At 41.0% G+C, this 17,930-nt stretch overlaps 1 protein-coding gene across 2 annotated transcripts in view; it reads right to left on the minus strand.

Annotated features, from left to right (window-relative positions):
- myo5b.S (myosin VB S homeolog) overlaps nucleotides 1–17,930 on the minus strand; it is a 126,321-nt gene that overhangs the window by 85,232 nt on the left and 23,159 nt on the right. For both annotated transcript variants that reach the window (XM_041580639.1, XM_041580640.1), the window contains exons 2-3: nucleotides 7,241–7,351; nucleotides 97–262 (exon numbers count right to left, since the gene is read on the minus strand). In XM_041580639.1, the coding sequence (XP_041436573.1) occupies nucleotides 97–262; nucleotides 7,241–7,351 (277 nt within the window). The remainder of the gene's footprint in view (nucleotides 1–96; nucleotides 263–7,240; nucleotides 7,352–17,930) is intronic.

A 17,930-nucleotide genomic window follows, 5' to 3' on the forward strand; every position in this document is an offset into this window, starting at 1 on the left:
TACATATTTGTCTCACTGGCAACTCAGCTCACCAGAATCTCTTATTCATACTAAGCTGTAGTTATAAATGAAACACTAATACTAATTTAGACTTACCACAATAAGTATAAATATGATTCGATTCCAGGAAACGGACTTTAAGGTTATGGAGTACGGCCGGTTCATGCAGATAACTGAGAGCCGTCAGGTCATTCTCTCCCACCAGGATATCTGGGTTGCGGAGGTGCGGTAACTGGTTTGGATCCACGCGGTGCTGTATGACCTGACAACAGATTCATAGAAAAGCTTTACATTCTAAGTACATATATATATATTCAAAGTAACTATATATATATATTCGATAGAGCTGGAGCACCCACATATAAAGTTGTCAGCTGCCTGGGTGCTGGTTATATATAGTGAATAAAGTCCCCCCTCTTGTAAAATATAAGGATATTATAAGTAACAGGGGTGTTTCATGACCATATAAAAGTACGAGGCCAAAGGCCGAGTGTTTTTATACAGGTCATGGAACTCCGAGGTAACTTCTAATATCCTTATATTTTACAACTGGGGGTACTTTATTTATTATAATACACAAGTTTCAGTGAGTCATGTGACAGAAATGACATCAGAACTCACCGTTTATAACTGATGACATCAGAACTCACCGTTTATTAGGATATAATTTACAAGATATTCATGGCTTTTGTGTATTATAATGATATAAACCAAAAAACAAATAAACCGCACTCACAGGACTTGTATTAGTGCAAAATAGCGGTTTTATTCTGACGTTTCGGCTCCTACACTCGAGCCTTCTTCAGGAAGTGAACACAATACATTGTACAACCTGTGATTTAAACCCCATGTGGCGCCAAAATGGGAGTGTGACGTCATTGGATCATGTATATATAAATAGTGACCGTGTATATACATCTGAGTGGTATGCTATATTAGCCATTGTGCATATGCCAAATGTTCCATGCATCTCTCAATCATAATCCAGTGAAAATACATATTAAATATATAGTGCCGAGTGTGCAGCCAAAGCTGAGTGCTGATCAGTGATGGGATCGTGAGTATACAGCTAATGCATACTATTGGTGAGTTAAAAAACTTACCCTGAAGTCGGGCATACAACAATAGGATCAGCAACGTAACTAGAGGGGGACAGGCCCTGGTGCGGGACGCGCAGCCGGGCAAGTACGCCCCCTCCATACGGCCGGAACCGGCGGAATTAGTGGCGCGTGAGCTGCCGGGGGGCACTGCTCCGCCAGTAGTTACGCCATTGAATAGGATAGTGATCACCATTATATCGCCCTTTTCCACAGCAACGTTTACCCATAGATCGACGGCAAAACCCTTAATTGAACCGCAACTCTGGCAATAATGTACGCTTTCCTATTCCATGTCATTCTGCTTACCGGATTGTAAGCCTCTTAAAACGCACTTCTTTCGAGAAGCCTACCCTCACTCTGCTAAGATACCAAATGCAATACCACATACAATACCACATTTCTCACCCACTTAATTCGATCTTGCCCACTCCCACACCTTACAGTGGTGTGAAAAACTATTTGCCCCCTTCCTGATTTCTTATTCTTTTGCATGTTTGTCACACAAAATGTTTCTGATCACCAAACACATTTAACTATTAGTCAAAGATAACACAAGTAAACACAAAATGCAGTTTTTGAATTAGGGTTTTTATTATTTAGGGAGAAAAGAAATCCAAACCTGTGTGAAAAAGTAATTGCCCCCTGAACCTAATAACTGGTTGGGCCACCCTTAGCAGCAATAACTGCAATCAAGCGTTTGCGATAACTTGCAACGAGTCTTTTACAGCGCTCTGGAGGAATTTTGGCCCACTCATCTTTGCAGAATTGTTGTAATTCAGCTTTATTTGAGGGGTTTCTAGCATGAACCGCCTTTTTAAGGTCATGCCCCAACATCTCAATAGGATTCAGGTCAGGACTTTGACTAGGCCACTCCAAAGTCTTCATTTTGTTTTTCTTCAGCCATTCAGAGGTGGATTTGCTGGTGTGTTTTGGGTCATTGTCCTGCTGCAGCACCAAGATCGCTTCAGCTTGAGTTGACAAACAGATGGCCGGACATTCTCCTTCAAGATTTTTTGGTAGACAGTAGAATTCATGGTTCCATCTATCACAGCAAGTCTTCCAGGTCCTGAAGCAGCAAAACAACCCCAGACCATCACACTACCACCACCATATTTTACTGTTGGTATGATGTTCTTTTTCTGAAATGCTGTTACTTTTACGCCAGATGTAACGGGACGCGCACCTTCCAAAAAGTTCAACTTTTGTCTCGTCGGTCCACAAGGTATTTTCCCAAAAGTATTGGCAATCATTGAGATGTTTTTTTGCAAAATTGAGACGAGCCTTAATGTTCTTTTTGCTTAAAAGTGGTTTGCGCCTTGGAAATGTGCCATGCAGGCCGTTTTTGCCCAGTCTCTTTCTTATGGTGGAGTCGTGAACACTGACCTTAATTGAGGCAAGTGAGGCCTGCAGTTCTTTAGATGTTGTCCTGGGGTCTTTTGTGGCCTCTCGGATGAGTTGTCTCCGCGCTCTTGGGGTCATTTTGGTCGGCCGGCCACTCCTGGGAAGGTTCACCACTGTTCCATGTTTTTGCCATTTGTGGATAATGGCTCTCACTGTGGTTCGCTGGAGTCCCAAAGCTTTAGAAATGGCTTTATAACCTTTGAAATTGAACTCAGGTGTGATAAACCACAGTTAAGTTATTTTTTAACAAGGGGGGCAATCACTTTTTCACACAGGCCCAAGTAGATTTGGAGTTTTTTTTCTCCCTTAATAACGTAAACCTTCATTTAAAAACTGCATTTTGTGTTCAATTATGTTATCTTTGACTAATAGTTAACGGTTTTTGATGATCAGAAACATTTAAGTGTGACAAACATGCAAAAGAATAAGAAATCAGGAAGGGGGCAAATAGTTTTTCACACCACTGTATATATTACTTCCTTCCCTTTAGAGTGTAAGCTCTTTTGCATAGGGCCTTCCTCACCTTTTGTACCAGTATTGATTGTGATGTATGTAACTCCATATGTTCTATGTATATAATTCATGTGATTTAGTTGTAAAATCACATTTACTTTACAGTAAATTATTATTATTATACATGTTAATAATAATAATAATAATAAGCCCCGCCTCAAGTTTCGATTCGTACTGACCTTGAGGCGGGGCTTACAATCCGGTAACCAGAATGACACGGAAGAGGAAAGAGCCGATGGAGGCTAAGTGTACATTATTGCCACAGTTGCGGTTCAATAAAGGGTTTTGCCGTCGATCTATGGGTAAACGTCGCTGTGGAAAAGGGCGATATAATGGTGATCACTATCCTATTTCTGTATGCCCGACTTCAGGGTAAATATTTTAACTCACCGCTAGTATATATATATACACACATATAGGAGCAAATTTACTAAAGGGGGGTGAAGTGACTAATGCGGGCGAAAATTTACTAACGGTCGCCGGCGTAAACTTAGACTCTAGCTGTAATTCGCTCCCTAAAGCCTGGCGAATTTGCGCTCTGGCGAATGGACGTAACTACGCAAATTAACTAAGATGCGGATTTTACTGAACCACTGGCGTCTTTTCCTTTTTCAGAGTGATAGGCTGAAAAAGAGCATATCATTTTTTTTGGGGTAACCGGCTTCCCCCCTACATTTTCTAACATAGGGAACATAAACTATGCACTGGGCTCATCTGTAGGGCAATATAACAACTTTATTTTAATTTATTCAGGTTCCCTGGACTTGTGTAATGTAATGTATTTGCTGCAACATACACGTCCATTCAACTTTAACTTCCCTTCGTATGCACATAATCAAACGCTAGCACAACTTCGCTTCGCTTGCCGCAGTAACGCTAGCGCAACTTCACCAGCATTTAACGCCCTGGACGCAACTTCGGATTTTAGTGAATTTGCGTTGTCCTGGCGAATCTACGCCTGATGAAGTGTTGCGCTGTGAAGCCGTCGCTGGCGAATATACGGAGGTTAGTGAATTGGCCCCATAGAGAGAGCCAGAAAGGAAGAGAGAGTTTACGTGAAGTTTTAATAATTAGCCGCATTCCTTTTTGAATCATTGAATAAGTAAAGGAAAAAATATGGCAGTTGTAGGTGTCTACGGAAAATTTGGGGAGAAACAATTAAAAACCAACCAAAAGGTCTGTTCAAACATGTATACATGTTTTATATACAAACATGAAGAGAACGCTAATTACATGCATAACACTCCAGCTTCCCATATACTGACATTTTTTTAAAGGGCAAGTAACAACTGCAGGATCCCAAAGGTTTTTACCCATAATAAGGCTGGTGGATACCAATGAGGTTATTAGGGAAATTTTAATAAAGCAATAAAGAGGACAACTTTCCATCTAGATTTAGTTGAGTGTCATTAAATGCAAAATTACAACCTGCTTCTTGTGATTTGCCTGCAAGTTGCTGCACACAGTTTCACATACTGTATATTTATCCCTTGTGGGTGTAAATGAGTCACAGATAATCCAATGGCAGGACACACCTGTCCCTATATCAAACCTTTCCTCTTACAGGTGACACGTTCTTCTTTTCACTGTAATTTGACATTTATACCAATGAAACTGACTGAGTTTGTCAATAGACTGTCTGTAGTTATGCACCTAAAACCACTGTTTAAAGGAGAACTAAACCCTAAAAATGTAATTCTTATATACTGAACTCATTGCACGAGGCTAAAGTTTGAGCTTGTCAATAGCAGCAATGATCCAGGACTTCAAACTTGTCACAGGGGGTCACCATCTTGGAAAGTGTCTGTGACACTCACATGCTCAGTGGGCTCTGATTGGCTGTTGAGAAGCTAAGCTTAGGGCTCGTCACTAATTATCCAGCAGAAAATGAGCTTCCCTGGCTGTAATATAAGCTGATGCTACAGGTTTGCTGATTATTAAATTCTGATGCTAATTACACTGGTTTCTGTGCTGCCATGTAGTAATTATGTGTATTAATTACTAATCAGCCTTATATTGTGACATTTCTATTCTATGTGTACTGTATATTGTGAGTGGGTCCCTAAGCTCAGTAAGTGACAGCAGCACAGAGCATGTGCAGTGAATCAGCAGAAAAGAAGATGGGGAGCTACTGGGGCATCTTTGGAGACACAGATCTTTACTGCTAAAGGGCTGTGGTTGCCTTGGGCTGGTACAGAAGCCCAAAACATCATGTACAACATTTCTAGCTACTTCTTTAGTTAAGCTTTAGTTCTCCTTTAACAGAAAATGTGCTCAATTTATTTGAATATCTAGGGTCATCCATCCTGTAGGAAACAGCTCAAGGCTGAAGGTGCTGGGAATTTTAGTTTATGACAGTAGGCAGGCAAAGCATTTCATGTTCAGGTTGCTGCATGTTTATCAGTGTGCAAGATGATCTAGTTTCCAACTGATACTGATTAAAGTGGTAGATAAATGTAAAAGTAAAGCTGGATATAAACAGGCAGATACAAGCTGAAGACTCTGGACCTTGTATGAGGCCCTCTGCCTGTGTCTCCACCTGTGTTTGTATCACCAGCTCAACCTTTAGCTTATGTGTTATTACAGCTAATGTTATTTGCAGTAGCATTGTAGCTAAATGTGCACGTTTTATAAGAGCAAAGGAAAAGGACAGGGGTGAAGACAAAGTAAACTACAGGGTTGGGGCAGGCAGTAGGAAAGGTGTTAAATCCAGGAGGTCAATTGCAATATTATATAAAACAACAAGTAATAAGATACACAGTTATGTAATACAGATATGGGACCTGTTATCCAGAATGCTCGGGACCTGGGGGTTTTCAAATAATGGATCTTTCTGTAATTTGGATCTTCATACCTTAAGTCTACTAGAAAATCATATAAACATGAAATAAACCCAATAGGCTGGTTTTGCTTAGGATTAATTATATCTTAGTTGGGATCAAGTACAATCGACTGTTTTATTATAACACAGAAAAAGGAAATCATTTTTAAAAATCTGGATTATTTAGATAAAATGGAGTCTATGAAAGACGGCCTTTCGGGTATAAGTTTCCGAATAACGGACCCCATAGCTGTACCATGGCAAACATCTTGTAATCCTAGCAGCCAATCGGAATGAAGATTTTAGCACAGTTAGTATAACATAAGCAAACACTGGATTGGAGGAAAGGTTGCTGTTATATAACCAGCAGAGTCATCTAATGCTGACCATACAGGGGACTATAAAAATTGTCAACTCAGCCCCTCTAGACCATTTCTATATTTTTGCCCTTTTTTCCTACTACATTGGCATCAAGCATCATTTTTACCAACTAGGCCAGTGAAATACCGGCCTAGCCGGCAACCCTACTCCCAACAGATCTATACATAGCGCCTGCTCTATGACCCCAATGTTGGACCAACATAACTAAAAAAAATGCAATTTCTTCCAATAAAGAGCAAAAAACTTCAGAACTGCAAGAACTGCAATATCACAAAAATACTCAAAGGACTTAAAGGATAAGTAAACCTTTAAAATAGATGAATGTTACAACAGTACCACCTGCTGGTCAGTTTCCCACCAGTCTGACCACCAAGTAGTCAAGGAAGTTGTCAGGAGAAAGAAAGAGGCTGCTCTGATGTTCTTCTGCTTAGGAATAAAATTAGAAACCTTTCTCACATCTCCCCTAAGCAGAAGAACATCAGAGCAGCCTCTTTCTTTCTCCTGACAACTCCCTTGACTACTTGGTGGTCAGACTGGTGGGAAACTGACCAGCAGGTGGCGCTGTTGTAACTAAATTCATTCATATTAACAGTACATGTATCCCTTAATATCTTGGAATAAAAAGAAAATAAATAATGAATGTACATTGCAGAAGTGCTTAGAATAGCCCCCTCATCAATTTTACATTCACTTATTTTAAAGGTTTACTTATCGTTTAAGGACCAATAGCACTAAAACAAGGTATTTATATATATATTGACATAAAGTATACCATGTACTTAAAGAAGTGTGTGTTTGTTTCATAAACGCTAAACCCATTTCTATAAAACATTCCATTGAAGAAGTGGAGCAGCAGTGCAGGGCAGAATATAATGATTTAATTAACCATCACTGTTTGCCTGTCACTTCTTTCCACAGCGAACGATGGAAAATACCGAGTCTAAAGAACACAAAGTTGTGAGTAATCGACCACTTCTCTCAACACTTAGTTTTAGCACTGACAAAAAATGTTCTCTTTACTTACAGATTCATCTTCTAGTTTTAATTGCAGACTTTTATCCCCTTCTTTATAGTCCTTGATAATTTCCGCAGATCTCCAGACATCATCGGGATCCGGTATCCAAACCCGGGTGTACTGAAAAACACAAACGTCATACATTTATGTGGCTCTGGAACAATCTGTAATGGCTAAACAGAGCTTAATCATTATCATCATCATTATAATTGGTATTATTAACAAGTATTTATACAGCATCAACAGTACGGCATCCGCTGTATAATAGAATGGTGAATAAATCAAATTAAAGGAATAATAGAACCTTACTGTAAATTATAAGGAAATTAACAGTCATAAGGGTTCTTTGACATATTAATGCACAAGGCTGCAGGCTGAGTTATACAGGGAAATCTGAGTATCACTCATGTATTATAAGGGATAATGTACCCCTACTGTAAATGATAAGGATATTAGAAGTCACTGAGGGGTTCTGTGACCATATAAAGGCACAAGGCTGCAGGCTGAGTTATACAGGGAACTCTGAGTATCACTCATGTATTATAAGGGATAATGTACCCCCTACTGTAAATGATAAGGATATTAGAAGTCACTGAGGGGTTGTTCTGTGACCATATAAAGGCACAAGGCTGCAGGCTGAGTTATACAGGGAACTCTGAGTATCACTCATGTATTATAAGGGATAATGTACCCCCTACTGTAAATGATAAGGATATTAGAAGTCACTGAAGGGTTGTTCTGTGACCATATAAAGGCACAAGGCTGCAGGCTGAGTTATACAGGGAAATCTGAGCATCACTCATGTATTATAAGGGATAATGTACCCCCTACTGTAAATGATAAGGATATTAGAAGTCACTGAAGGGTTGTTCTGTGACCATATAAAGGCACAAGGCTGCAGGCTGAGTTATACAGGGAACTCTGAGTATCACTCATGTATTATAAGGGATAATGTACCCCCTACTGTAAATGATAAGGATATTAGAAGTCACTGAGGAGTTGTTCTGTGACCATATAAAGGCACAAGACTGCAGGCTGAGTTATACAGGGAACTCTGAGTATCACTCATGTATTATAAGGGATAATGTACCCCCTACTGTAAATGATAAGGATATTAGAAGTCACTGAGGGGTTGTTCTGTGACCATATAAAGGCACAAGGCTGCAGGCTGAGTTATACAGGGAACTCTGAGTATCACTCATGTATTATAAGGGATAATGTACCCCCTACTGTAAATGATAAGGATATTAGAAGTCACTGAGGAGTTGTTCTGTGACCATATAAAGGCACAAGACTGCAGGCTGAGTTATACAGGGAACTCTGAGTATCACTCATGTATTATAAGGGATAATGTACCCCCTACTGTAAATGATAAGGATATTAGAAGTCACTGAGGGGTTGTTCTGTGACCATATAAAGGCACAAGGCTGCAGGCTGAGTTATACAGGGAACTCTGAGTATCACTCATGTATTATAAGGGATAATGTACCCCCTACTGTAAATGATAAGGATATTAGAAGTCACTGAGGGGTTGTTCTGTGACCATATAAAGACACAAGGTTGCAGGCTGAGTTATACAGGGAACTCTGAGTATCACTCATGTATTATAAGGGATAATGTACCCCCTACTGTAAATGATAAGGATATTAGAAGTCACTGAGGGGTTGTTCTGTGACCATATAAAAGCACAAGCCTGCAGGCTGAGTTATACAGGGAACTCTGAGTATCACTCATGTATTATAAGGGATAATGTAGCCCCTACTGTAAATTATAAGGATATTAGAAGTAAATGACAAGCAAAATAATCCCTGGCCCCAAGACGTGTATCAGAACTGCAGTTAAAGTACGCTTGTTCTCAAACTAATTTAATCTGTGCACAGCCTTATTACAATGAATCAGTGTAACATACTATAATAATTAAAAAAAAATTCAGGTTTTATCTATCATTAAAGTTTCACTTTATAATAAATGGATTAAAAAAAAAACCACAGCAACCCGGCTGAACCCCTGAATCCTTCGAAAAAGATTAGGCCCAATACCGAACCGAATCCTAGTTTGCATATGCAAATTAGGGGTGGGAAGGGGAAATTTTTTTTACTTCCTTGTTTTGTGACAAAAAGTCATGCAATTTCCCTCCCTGCCCCTAATTTGCATATGAAAATTCGGTTTGGGCCGTCAGAAGGATTCGGCCGAATCCGAATCCTGCTGAAAAAGGCCGGAACCTGGCCGAATCCTGAACCAAATCCTGGATTCGGTGCATCCCTAGTTTGAACATATTTCTGTGGTTCTTATGTGTTATTACAGTTTTGCTAATGAAGGTGAATTGCCCTTTAAGTTGTAAGTCACAGTTTCCCCAAGAGACCTGCTTATCTTTACAGTTGTTTCTTTGCTTATCTTAAATTGTTACAAAAAATAATAATTTTTATAGTGTAAGTGAAGTTTATTTTGCTCGGCTAACATTGTAAAATAGGATTTGGATTTATTTTTTACGGTGACAGGTTCCCTTTAAAGTGCACCTGTCCCGTATCCTGGGCTGTCTGCCAAAAGCCAATTGAGTTTTAGAAACTTTGTATCCTTTTCTGGCTGTTCAATGCAGGTGATCAAAGAGAAAGTCGGGACATTTCAGTAACAATCTGAGCTATCAAAATCGGGACAGTCCCGCAAAAATGGGAATATTGGGAGTTATGTTTTAAGCGTTTGGTAGTCCAAGTGTTTGTAGTTTAAAAGTCCCCTAACAGGTGAACTTTGCCTTTAAATGTAGTGCCAGAGGGATGCACCGCTACAGACAAACAAATTCCAATGTCATTTTATTTTTTGCTATTATAATGTGCAGTGACAGGTTCCCTTTAGCATCAGCACGAGACATAGAGTATAAATAACATCAGACATCACTAAATTGCAAAGCATAATCGGCAGAATTCTAATGAGGCAAGGCCATGTTACTACATAAGAGAAGAATTCAGTAAATGCTTATTGGCACATGTTTGGGAAGGGAAGGGCCAAGCTGAACAGGGAGGGGCACAAAATGACTTGTTTTTCTAGATCTCACCAGCCTTTTTCCAAGCAGCCAATATGTACATATAAAGAACTTACTGACTACATGTAATTTCCCTTGGAAAATGAAAGATAATAGCAACGATCTCTTCTGCTCCCCGTGACTGATGGCCCATTCCACTTCCCTGTTCTGCCCATTCATGGAAATTTCGACAGTAGTTCAGCCCAGACTGATACACTACTACCTCGATTTTTTCTGGTCGAGTTTGTAAAAGGAAAAAACGGTCCCTTTAACAATTGGAACATGTTTTTTACCTTCAGGATTCTCAATGGTTTCAGGCTGTTTGAGCTGGATAAACCGATAAATTCGACAGTTCGAAAAAACGTGCACAATTCGATTTTGAAGGAACTTTTTATTGGTAACGGGATTCAAGTTTGGGAGTTTGGCCGTTTTTTTATTTTTTAGAAAGAAAACGTTTTAATAATCTCAACTTAGCCAGGTTGGCATGTCAAACCAAAAGTTATGGATTTCTGCGGCCATTTCAAATGGTTAGGAAGTAAAACAGAAGAGAACTCAATGCCAGTCCATTACTTTCCCTTAAGGTGGCCATACACGGGCCGATAAAAGCTGCCGACAGACCGAGTCGGCAGCTTATTGGCCCGTGTATGGGGGCCCCCGACGGGCTTCCCCGATCGAGATCTGGCCGAAAGTCGGCCAGATCTCGATCGGATGGTGTTAAAAATCCCGTCGGATCGCGGCCGCATCTGTTCGTTGATGCGGTCCCGCGATCCGACCGCCCGTTTGCGAACGTGAAGGATCCGATCGTTGGGCCCTAGGGCCCACGATCGGATCAGCCCGATATTGCCCACCTCAAGGTGGGCATATCGGAGGGAGATCCCCTTGTTTGGCGACATCGCCAAACGAGCGGATCTATCCGTGTATGGCCACCTTTATTGGTCACTGAGTTTAAGTCCCGGTTGAGCTGCTCAGGGATTGGATAGTTGAGGTTTGAACTTCTCCTCCAGCTCATCCAATCACCATGCAGCTTTACCAGGACTTGAAATTCTGTGACCAATAAGGGAAGAAAATGCTGTGACTGGAAGAAGATGCAGCCACCTGTGCTCCCCTCCTCCCTTCTGTAGTTGACAGGGTCACTGACAGCAGGTGGGCCACACTAATGAAGTGTAACATGGTAGGGCCCCCCTAAAGGTAACCCTTTGTGGTCCCTGTTGTGTGGTGGGGCCCTGGGCACCAAATTTGTTTTAAACTTCTGGGGGGGGCAATTTTTTTTTTACACGGACGTTTATGGGGGGCCCTGGCCACCAATTCTCTTATAACGTGTGGGGGGGGGCCGACCACCAATTTTTTTCACCATGTGGGGTCCTAGCCACCAATATTTTTTAATGGGGGCCCTGACCACAAATGTTTTTTTCAATGGGGGGGCCCTGACCACCAATATTTTTTTATTAACATGTGGGAACCATAGCAACCAATGTTTTTTTAGTGTGTGGTGGGGGTGGACCTGTGGGGTGGGGAGGGCAGACCTGTAGGTGGGGCTTGTGTGGGTGCAGCCCAGGGGGCCCAGGACATTTTTTCGTATGGGGCCCTGCGGTTTCTGATGGCGGTCCTGTCTAGAATGGACAGCCAGGACCGGGCCTAGGGCGGTAAGATTTTAGGGGTGGCATGCAAACCAGCCGCATTCTATGGAGCATTGGGGACTAGGGTTGCCACGGGGTGGGGCAGTGATGTCAGTGGGCGGGGTCATGACCTAGATGGGAGTGGCTGTGATGTCAGGGGCACTGCTATGATGCGCGATCGGCGATTGGCCAATAGCCGTGTCAATCAAGGGAATCCTGCCCGGTCCAGGCCTGTGGACAGTGACAGAACTTTAGATATTTGAATTGGATTTGCTATTTCCTTAGAGAAAAGTAACAAAATCTATATGTACCCTAGGGTTGCCACCTGTCTGGATTCCACCCGACAGCCTGGTTTTTAGGAGGGCTGTCCGGGTCAAAACTAGGTTTCCAAATTAGGAAAACCGGGCAGAATTCCCTAACATTGACCAACCACCACATAATAGCTCCACCCACACCATAGCTCCGCCCACCAACCCGCCCATGCAATGTCACTGTCCCGCTCACAATGCCATAATCCCGCCCTTGTGATGTCATTGGCCCACCCCCCACCTGGAGCTCATAGCGGGCAACCCTAATGTACCCTTTATTACCTGTATTACAGAACATGAAATTGCCCTCAATATTCTTTTATCATAACCAATTCCATAACCAATAACATTGTCCTGACCAGTCCTGGCCACTTTATACACCAGGTGAGGGTGAAGCTGAAGGGTAGTCTGCGAAGGATGGGATATTTTACTATACAGAACACCTCCTACAACACAGATTCAGAAACACCAACCTCCCAGAAACCAAAACTAGGTGATTTTGGCAACACTAAAGGCATGATCTGCCTGCCCATTGGCTTGCTCTACCATGCCTGGGGTGATAGGGGTATATATATAAGTGACCCCAGAATATCTTGGAGGGTTATCAGGTTTGCAGATTTTAGTTTGCAGTGAATGATAGAGGAAAAGAATTATATAGCATGCAGAAAAGCAGCGTCAGGGCTGAGGATTTTACCGCTGTGTAGCCATAAATAATGACCACCAATAAAAAGTGGATTGTTATATTGATAGCCCAACACAGTATCTGACAAAACAGAACATAGCAGGGTTGTGGTATATATGAAAACAAGCCTCGACACATTAATCCTGATCAACCAGAATCAGCTGTTTTCTTCAGTATCACAGAAATTCCCTAGAAACCCAAAACATAATGCTTTAAAGGACTAATCAGACGTGTGCAATTTATAATCCCCAGCCATCTGGAAATCCTGCTAGTCTGGTACTTTATAAAGCGTAAGAAGCACATGGTCTGCAGGGGTCACTAATCACCATCAGCAATTAGCCAGGGGGCTGCTCAAGCTAAATCTGGCTTTTCAGCCAGAGTTGAAAATATTGCTTTTTGTGATTCACTGACTGCACTAAAATCATGTATTAAACAAATAACTCGAAACCACGAAAAAATGTTTATATTCATTATAAAAACCCCAAAAACTCTAATACCAAACAACTTCATCTAAAAGCTGGAGAGTTCATATATAAGTCAATGTGAACTGTCCTTTGCAAATACGAAAATCTTTCTTCGCTCTCAGCTTTTAGGGCAGAGACATTCGGTCAGATTCGGGGAGATTAGTCGCCCGGTGACAAATCTCCAATTCTTCCGGGCGACTAATCTCCCCAAACTGCCTTCCCGCCGGCTAGAATGTAAATCGCCAGCAGGATGGCACTCGGATCGCTTCGTTTTCCGAAGTCGCCCGAAGTTGCCTCATGAGGAAACTTCGGACGACTTTGGAAAACAAACGTTCCGAGTGCCACCCCGCTGGCGATTTACATTCTAGCCGGTGGGAAAGCAGTTTGGGGAGATTAGTCGCCCGGAAGAATTGGAGATTTGTCACCGGGCGACTAATCTCCCCGAATCTGACCATGTGTCTCTGCCCTTAGAGATATTCGGGGGGTTTCTAGCTTGTAATCGCACGAAAATTAGGATTCTGAGGATTCTGAATTCTTATTGGATTGGTTCCGTATTTTTCTTTGTTCCTGCTTTTTATATTCGGATAGTTTAAGCAATAAGTAGACGTTTGTGCTTTTTAAAAATGTGAGTTTAGTCAAGGTTAAAAAAAAAAACTCTACAAATACTATACTATACATTTACGAGACCTGTTATCCAGAATGCTCGGGACCTGGGGTTTTCCGGATAACAGATCTTTCCATAGTTTGGATCTTCATACCTTAAGTTTTCTAGAAAATCCTAAAAACATTAAATAAGCCAAATAGGCTGGTTGTGCTTCCAATAACTTTGTTTACATCAAATTAGGTACAGATTTTTTAATAGAGAGAAACAGGAAATTGTTTTTAAAAATTTGGATTATTCAGATATATTGGAGTCTTTGGGAGACACACCTTCTGTAATTCAGAGCCTTCTGGATAATGGGTTTCCGGATAATGGATCATACTGTACAAGCTTGAATTTTGATTAACAGGCCTCCCAGACTAAGGTGGCAACATATAAATTGCATTATCAATACAGGTATGGGATCCGTTATCCAGAAACCTGTTATCCAGAAAGCTCCAAATTACAGAAAGGCTGTCTCCCATAGACTCCATTTCATCCAAATAATCCAAATTTTTTTAAATAATTGCCTTTTTCTCTGTAATAATAAAAGAGTAACTTGTACTTGATCCCAACTTAGATTTAATTAATCCTTATTGGAAGCAAAACCAGCCTATTGGGTTTATTTAATGTTTATATGATTTTCTAGTAGACTTAAGGTATGAAGATCCAAATTATGGAAAGATACGTTATCCGAAAAACCCCAGGTCCCAAGCATTCTGGATAACAGGTCCCATACCTGTAATACTTATAGTAAAATTGTTTAATTATACAATATATAGTGAATAAAGTACCCCCTCTTGTAAAATATAAGGATATTATAAGTCACCGAGGAGTTTCATGACCATATAAAAGTATGAGGCCGAAGGCCGAGTGTTTTTATACAGGTCATGGAACTCCGAGGTGACTTCTAATATCCTCATATTTTACAACTGGGGGTACTTTATTTATTATAATATACAAGTTTCAATGAGTCATGTGACAGAAATGACATCAGAACTCACCGTTTATAACTGATGACATCAGAACTCACCGTTTATAAGGATATAATGTACAAGATATTCATGGCTTTTGTGTATTATATGATTATAATTATGTGCAGCATCCCATTGTTCTATCAAATGAAGGGGCCACAGATTGGATAGCCCTTCTTTATATACATACAATTCTAGATCACATTTTCCCTCTTCCATTCTATCACTAATAATGGCTTTGTGCCCGTATTCTGCAGGAATTTAAAAAAAACTAAAGACTAGAAGTGGAATGTTCCATTTGCGCATCATTCATGCCATGCCAAGCATATGTGACAGTGATTGTATTTGGGTATTTTTCCATCAGTACCAAAGAATAAAGGGAGGGATGAGTCTGTACAGGGCGGCCGGGCGTATAATGATGAGCGACTTCAGAAATAATATCTATATGTCCTGTGCCCTGCAGTACACATTCACACAGCTGCACTAGTATATACGGTTATTAATATTTATATGTGATTGACAGGGAGCTTTTATATATTCAGGAAGCTCAGCAGGTAAGGCCATGTAAAGCCTGATATAGTATTGTATAGGTGAAACACATTCCAGGCATGTTTTCATTGACAGAATGGAATTTTACACAGCAGAAAGTTTCATCTTTGCATTGCCTTAAAGGGATACTGTCATGAGAAAACATGTTTTTTTCAAAACGCCTCAGTTAATAGTGCTGCTCCAGCAGAATTCTGCACTGAAATCCATTTCTCAAAAGAGCAAACTGATTTTTTATATTTAATTTTGAAATCTGACCTGGGGCTAGACATATTGTCAGTTTCCCAGCTGCCCCCAGTCATGTGACTTGTTGTAACGTACTAGTTAGTAGGAACCTTTGGTGATTGCGGGTACACCCCTGTGAATTCCCATGTTCACCAATGCCCATTTTGGAGCCCCGGGCTTTCCGTTGCGGAACTGACAAGATGTAGTGCAAATGGTAAAAAGTCTAAAACAAGGTAGGTCAGGCAAAGGGATCAAGGCAGGCAGCAGGAATAGAAATCAAGAAGTCAGGCAGGAGTCAAAAACAATAAATTCAAACACAATATCAACACTTTGGCAGGATCAAAAAACTGAAGCCAGCTTGGGCACTAACAAAATGCAGTACTGGGCTTTTAAAGATGATTTGGCGGCAAGAATTCGAATTTTGCGCCAAATCGTGACGTCACAATGCGAACATAACTTGGCCCCGAACCCGGAAGTGCGCGCCTGCGCACCCGACAGTGAGGAGAGATGCGCCAGGAGGTAAGAGGCAAGGAGAATCTCCTGGCGCATCTTACACTTGTGCTCTGATAAACTTCAGTCACTCTTTACTGCTGTGCTGCAAGTTGGTGTGATATCACCCTCTACTCTTACCCCAGCAGCCTAACAACAGAACAATGGGAAGGTAACCAGATAGCAGCTCCCTAACACAAGATAACAGCAGCCTGGTAGATCTAAGAACAACATTCAATAGTAAAATCCAGGTCCCACTGAGACACATTCAGTTACATTAAGTAGTAGAAACAACAGCCTGCCAGAAAGCAGTTCCATCCTAAAGTGCTGGCTCTTTCTGAAAGCACATGACCAGGCAAAATGACCTGAGATGCACCTACACACCAATATTACAACTAAATACACTTGCTGGTTCAGGAATGACATTTTATATTGTAGTGTAAACTGTGTAATTGATAAATAAAAACTACACCATTAAAATCATGACAGAATACATTTAGGGGCAGATTCACTAAGGGTCGAATTTCGAAGTTAAAAATACTTCGAAATTCGACCCTCGAATTGAAATCCTTCGACTTCGAATATCGAAGTCGAAGGATTTAGCGCTAATCCTGCGATCGATTGATCGAAGGATTTTTCGTTCGATCGAATGATTAAATCCTTCGAATCGAACGATTCGAACGATTTTAATCCAACGAACGAAGGAAAATCCTTCGATCAAAAAAAGGTTAGCAAGCCTATGGGGACCTTCCCCATAGGCTAACATTGACTTCGGTAGGTTTTATCTGCCGAAGTAGGGGGTCGAAGTTTTTTTTAAAGGGAAAGTACTTCGACTATCGAATGGTCGAATAGTCGAACGATTTTTACTTCGAATCGTTCGATTTCGTTCGAATTCGAACTAATTTAACCAATTCGATGGTCGAAGTACCCAAAAAATACTTCGAAATTCGAATTTTTTTCATTCGAATCCTTCACTCGAAGTTAGTGAATCTGCCCCTTAAAGTGAATGAACATGGCTCTATATTGTGATACTATGTCTGTATGCTGAGACATTCGAGCTAAAGCAAACAAGCAAAAAGGCAAAATGTTGGAGAACTGTTTAGAGGTAACACCAATTTACTAATACTTCCCAGTACTTTGCTAGGCCTCGGGGGTATTTACTTTACTTTATGCCAAATGCTAAAGCAGTCAAGTCGTTTTGGCTGATAATATACTGACAATACAGAGGCCAAGGATTACAACTTATTAACCTAACAGCAGAACTGACACGTTTCCTTCATATTATAATTGGGGAGTAGTTATGATATGAAAACACTCCAGTCCTTTTATGTTGGGTCAATAACAAAAGGCTACTATCACATGGGAGCACATGGAGCAGATTTTGGCTCAATAAGAGCAGAGCTGCCCAACAATGGAGCCGGAATCCAGTAATAGAGGAGATGCCAAGCCATGTAGCCAGAAATATTAACATTGGGGCAATAGTAAAATAGGATAAGATGGTAGTAGGGCAAGGGGTGGCTGCACCAAGCCACTCGTCAGATCACTATACCCTCCCAACTCTCCCGTTTTTTCTGGGACAGTCCCGATTTTAACAGCTCAACCCACAGTCATGGATTGTTACTGAAATGTCCTGAGTTTCTCATTGATCTCCTGCACTGAACAGCCAGAAAAGGATACAAAGTTTCTAAAACATAATTGGCAGGTGCACTTAGATACATCAGTTACAATTTAAGATAAGC

Source organism: Xenopus laevis, chromosome 1S, assembly GCF_017654675.1.
Source record: "Xenopus laevis strain J_2021 chromosome 1S, Xenopus_laevis_v10.1, whole genome shotgun sequence".
NCBI classification, from domain to species: Eukaryota; Metazoa; Chordata; class Amphibia; order Anura; family Pipidae; genus Xenopus; species Xenopus laevis.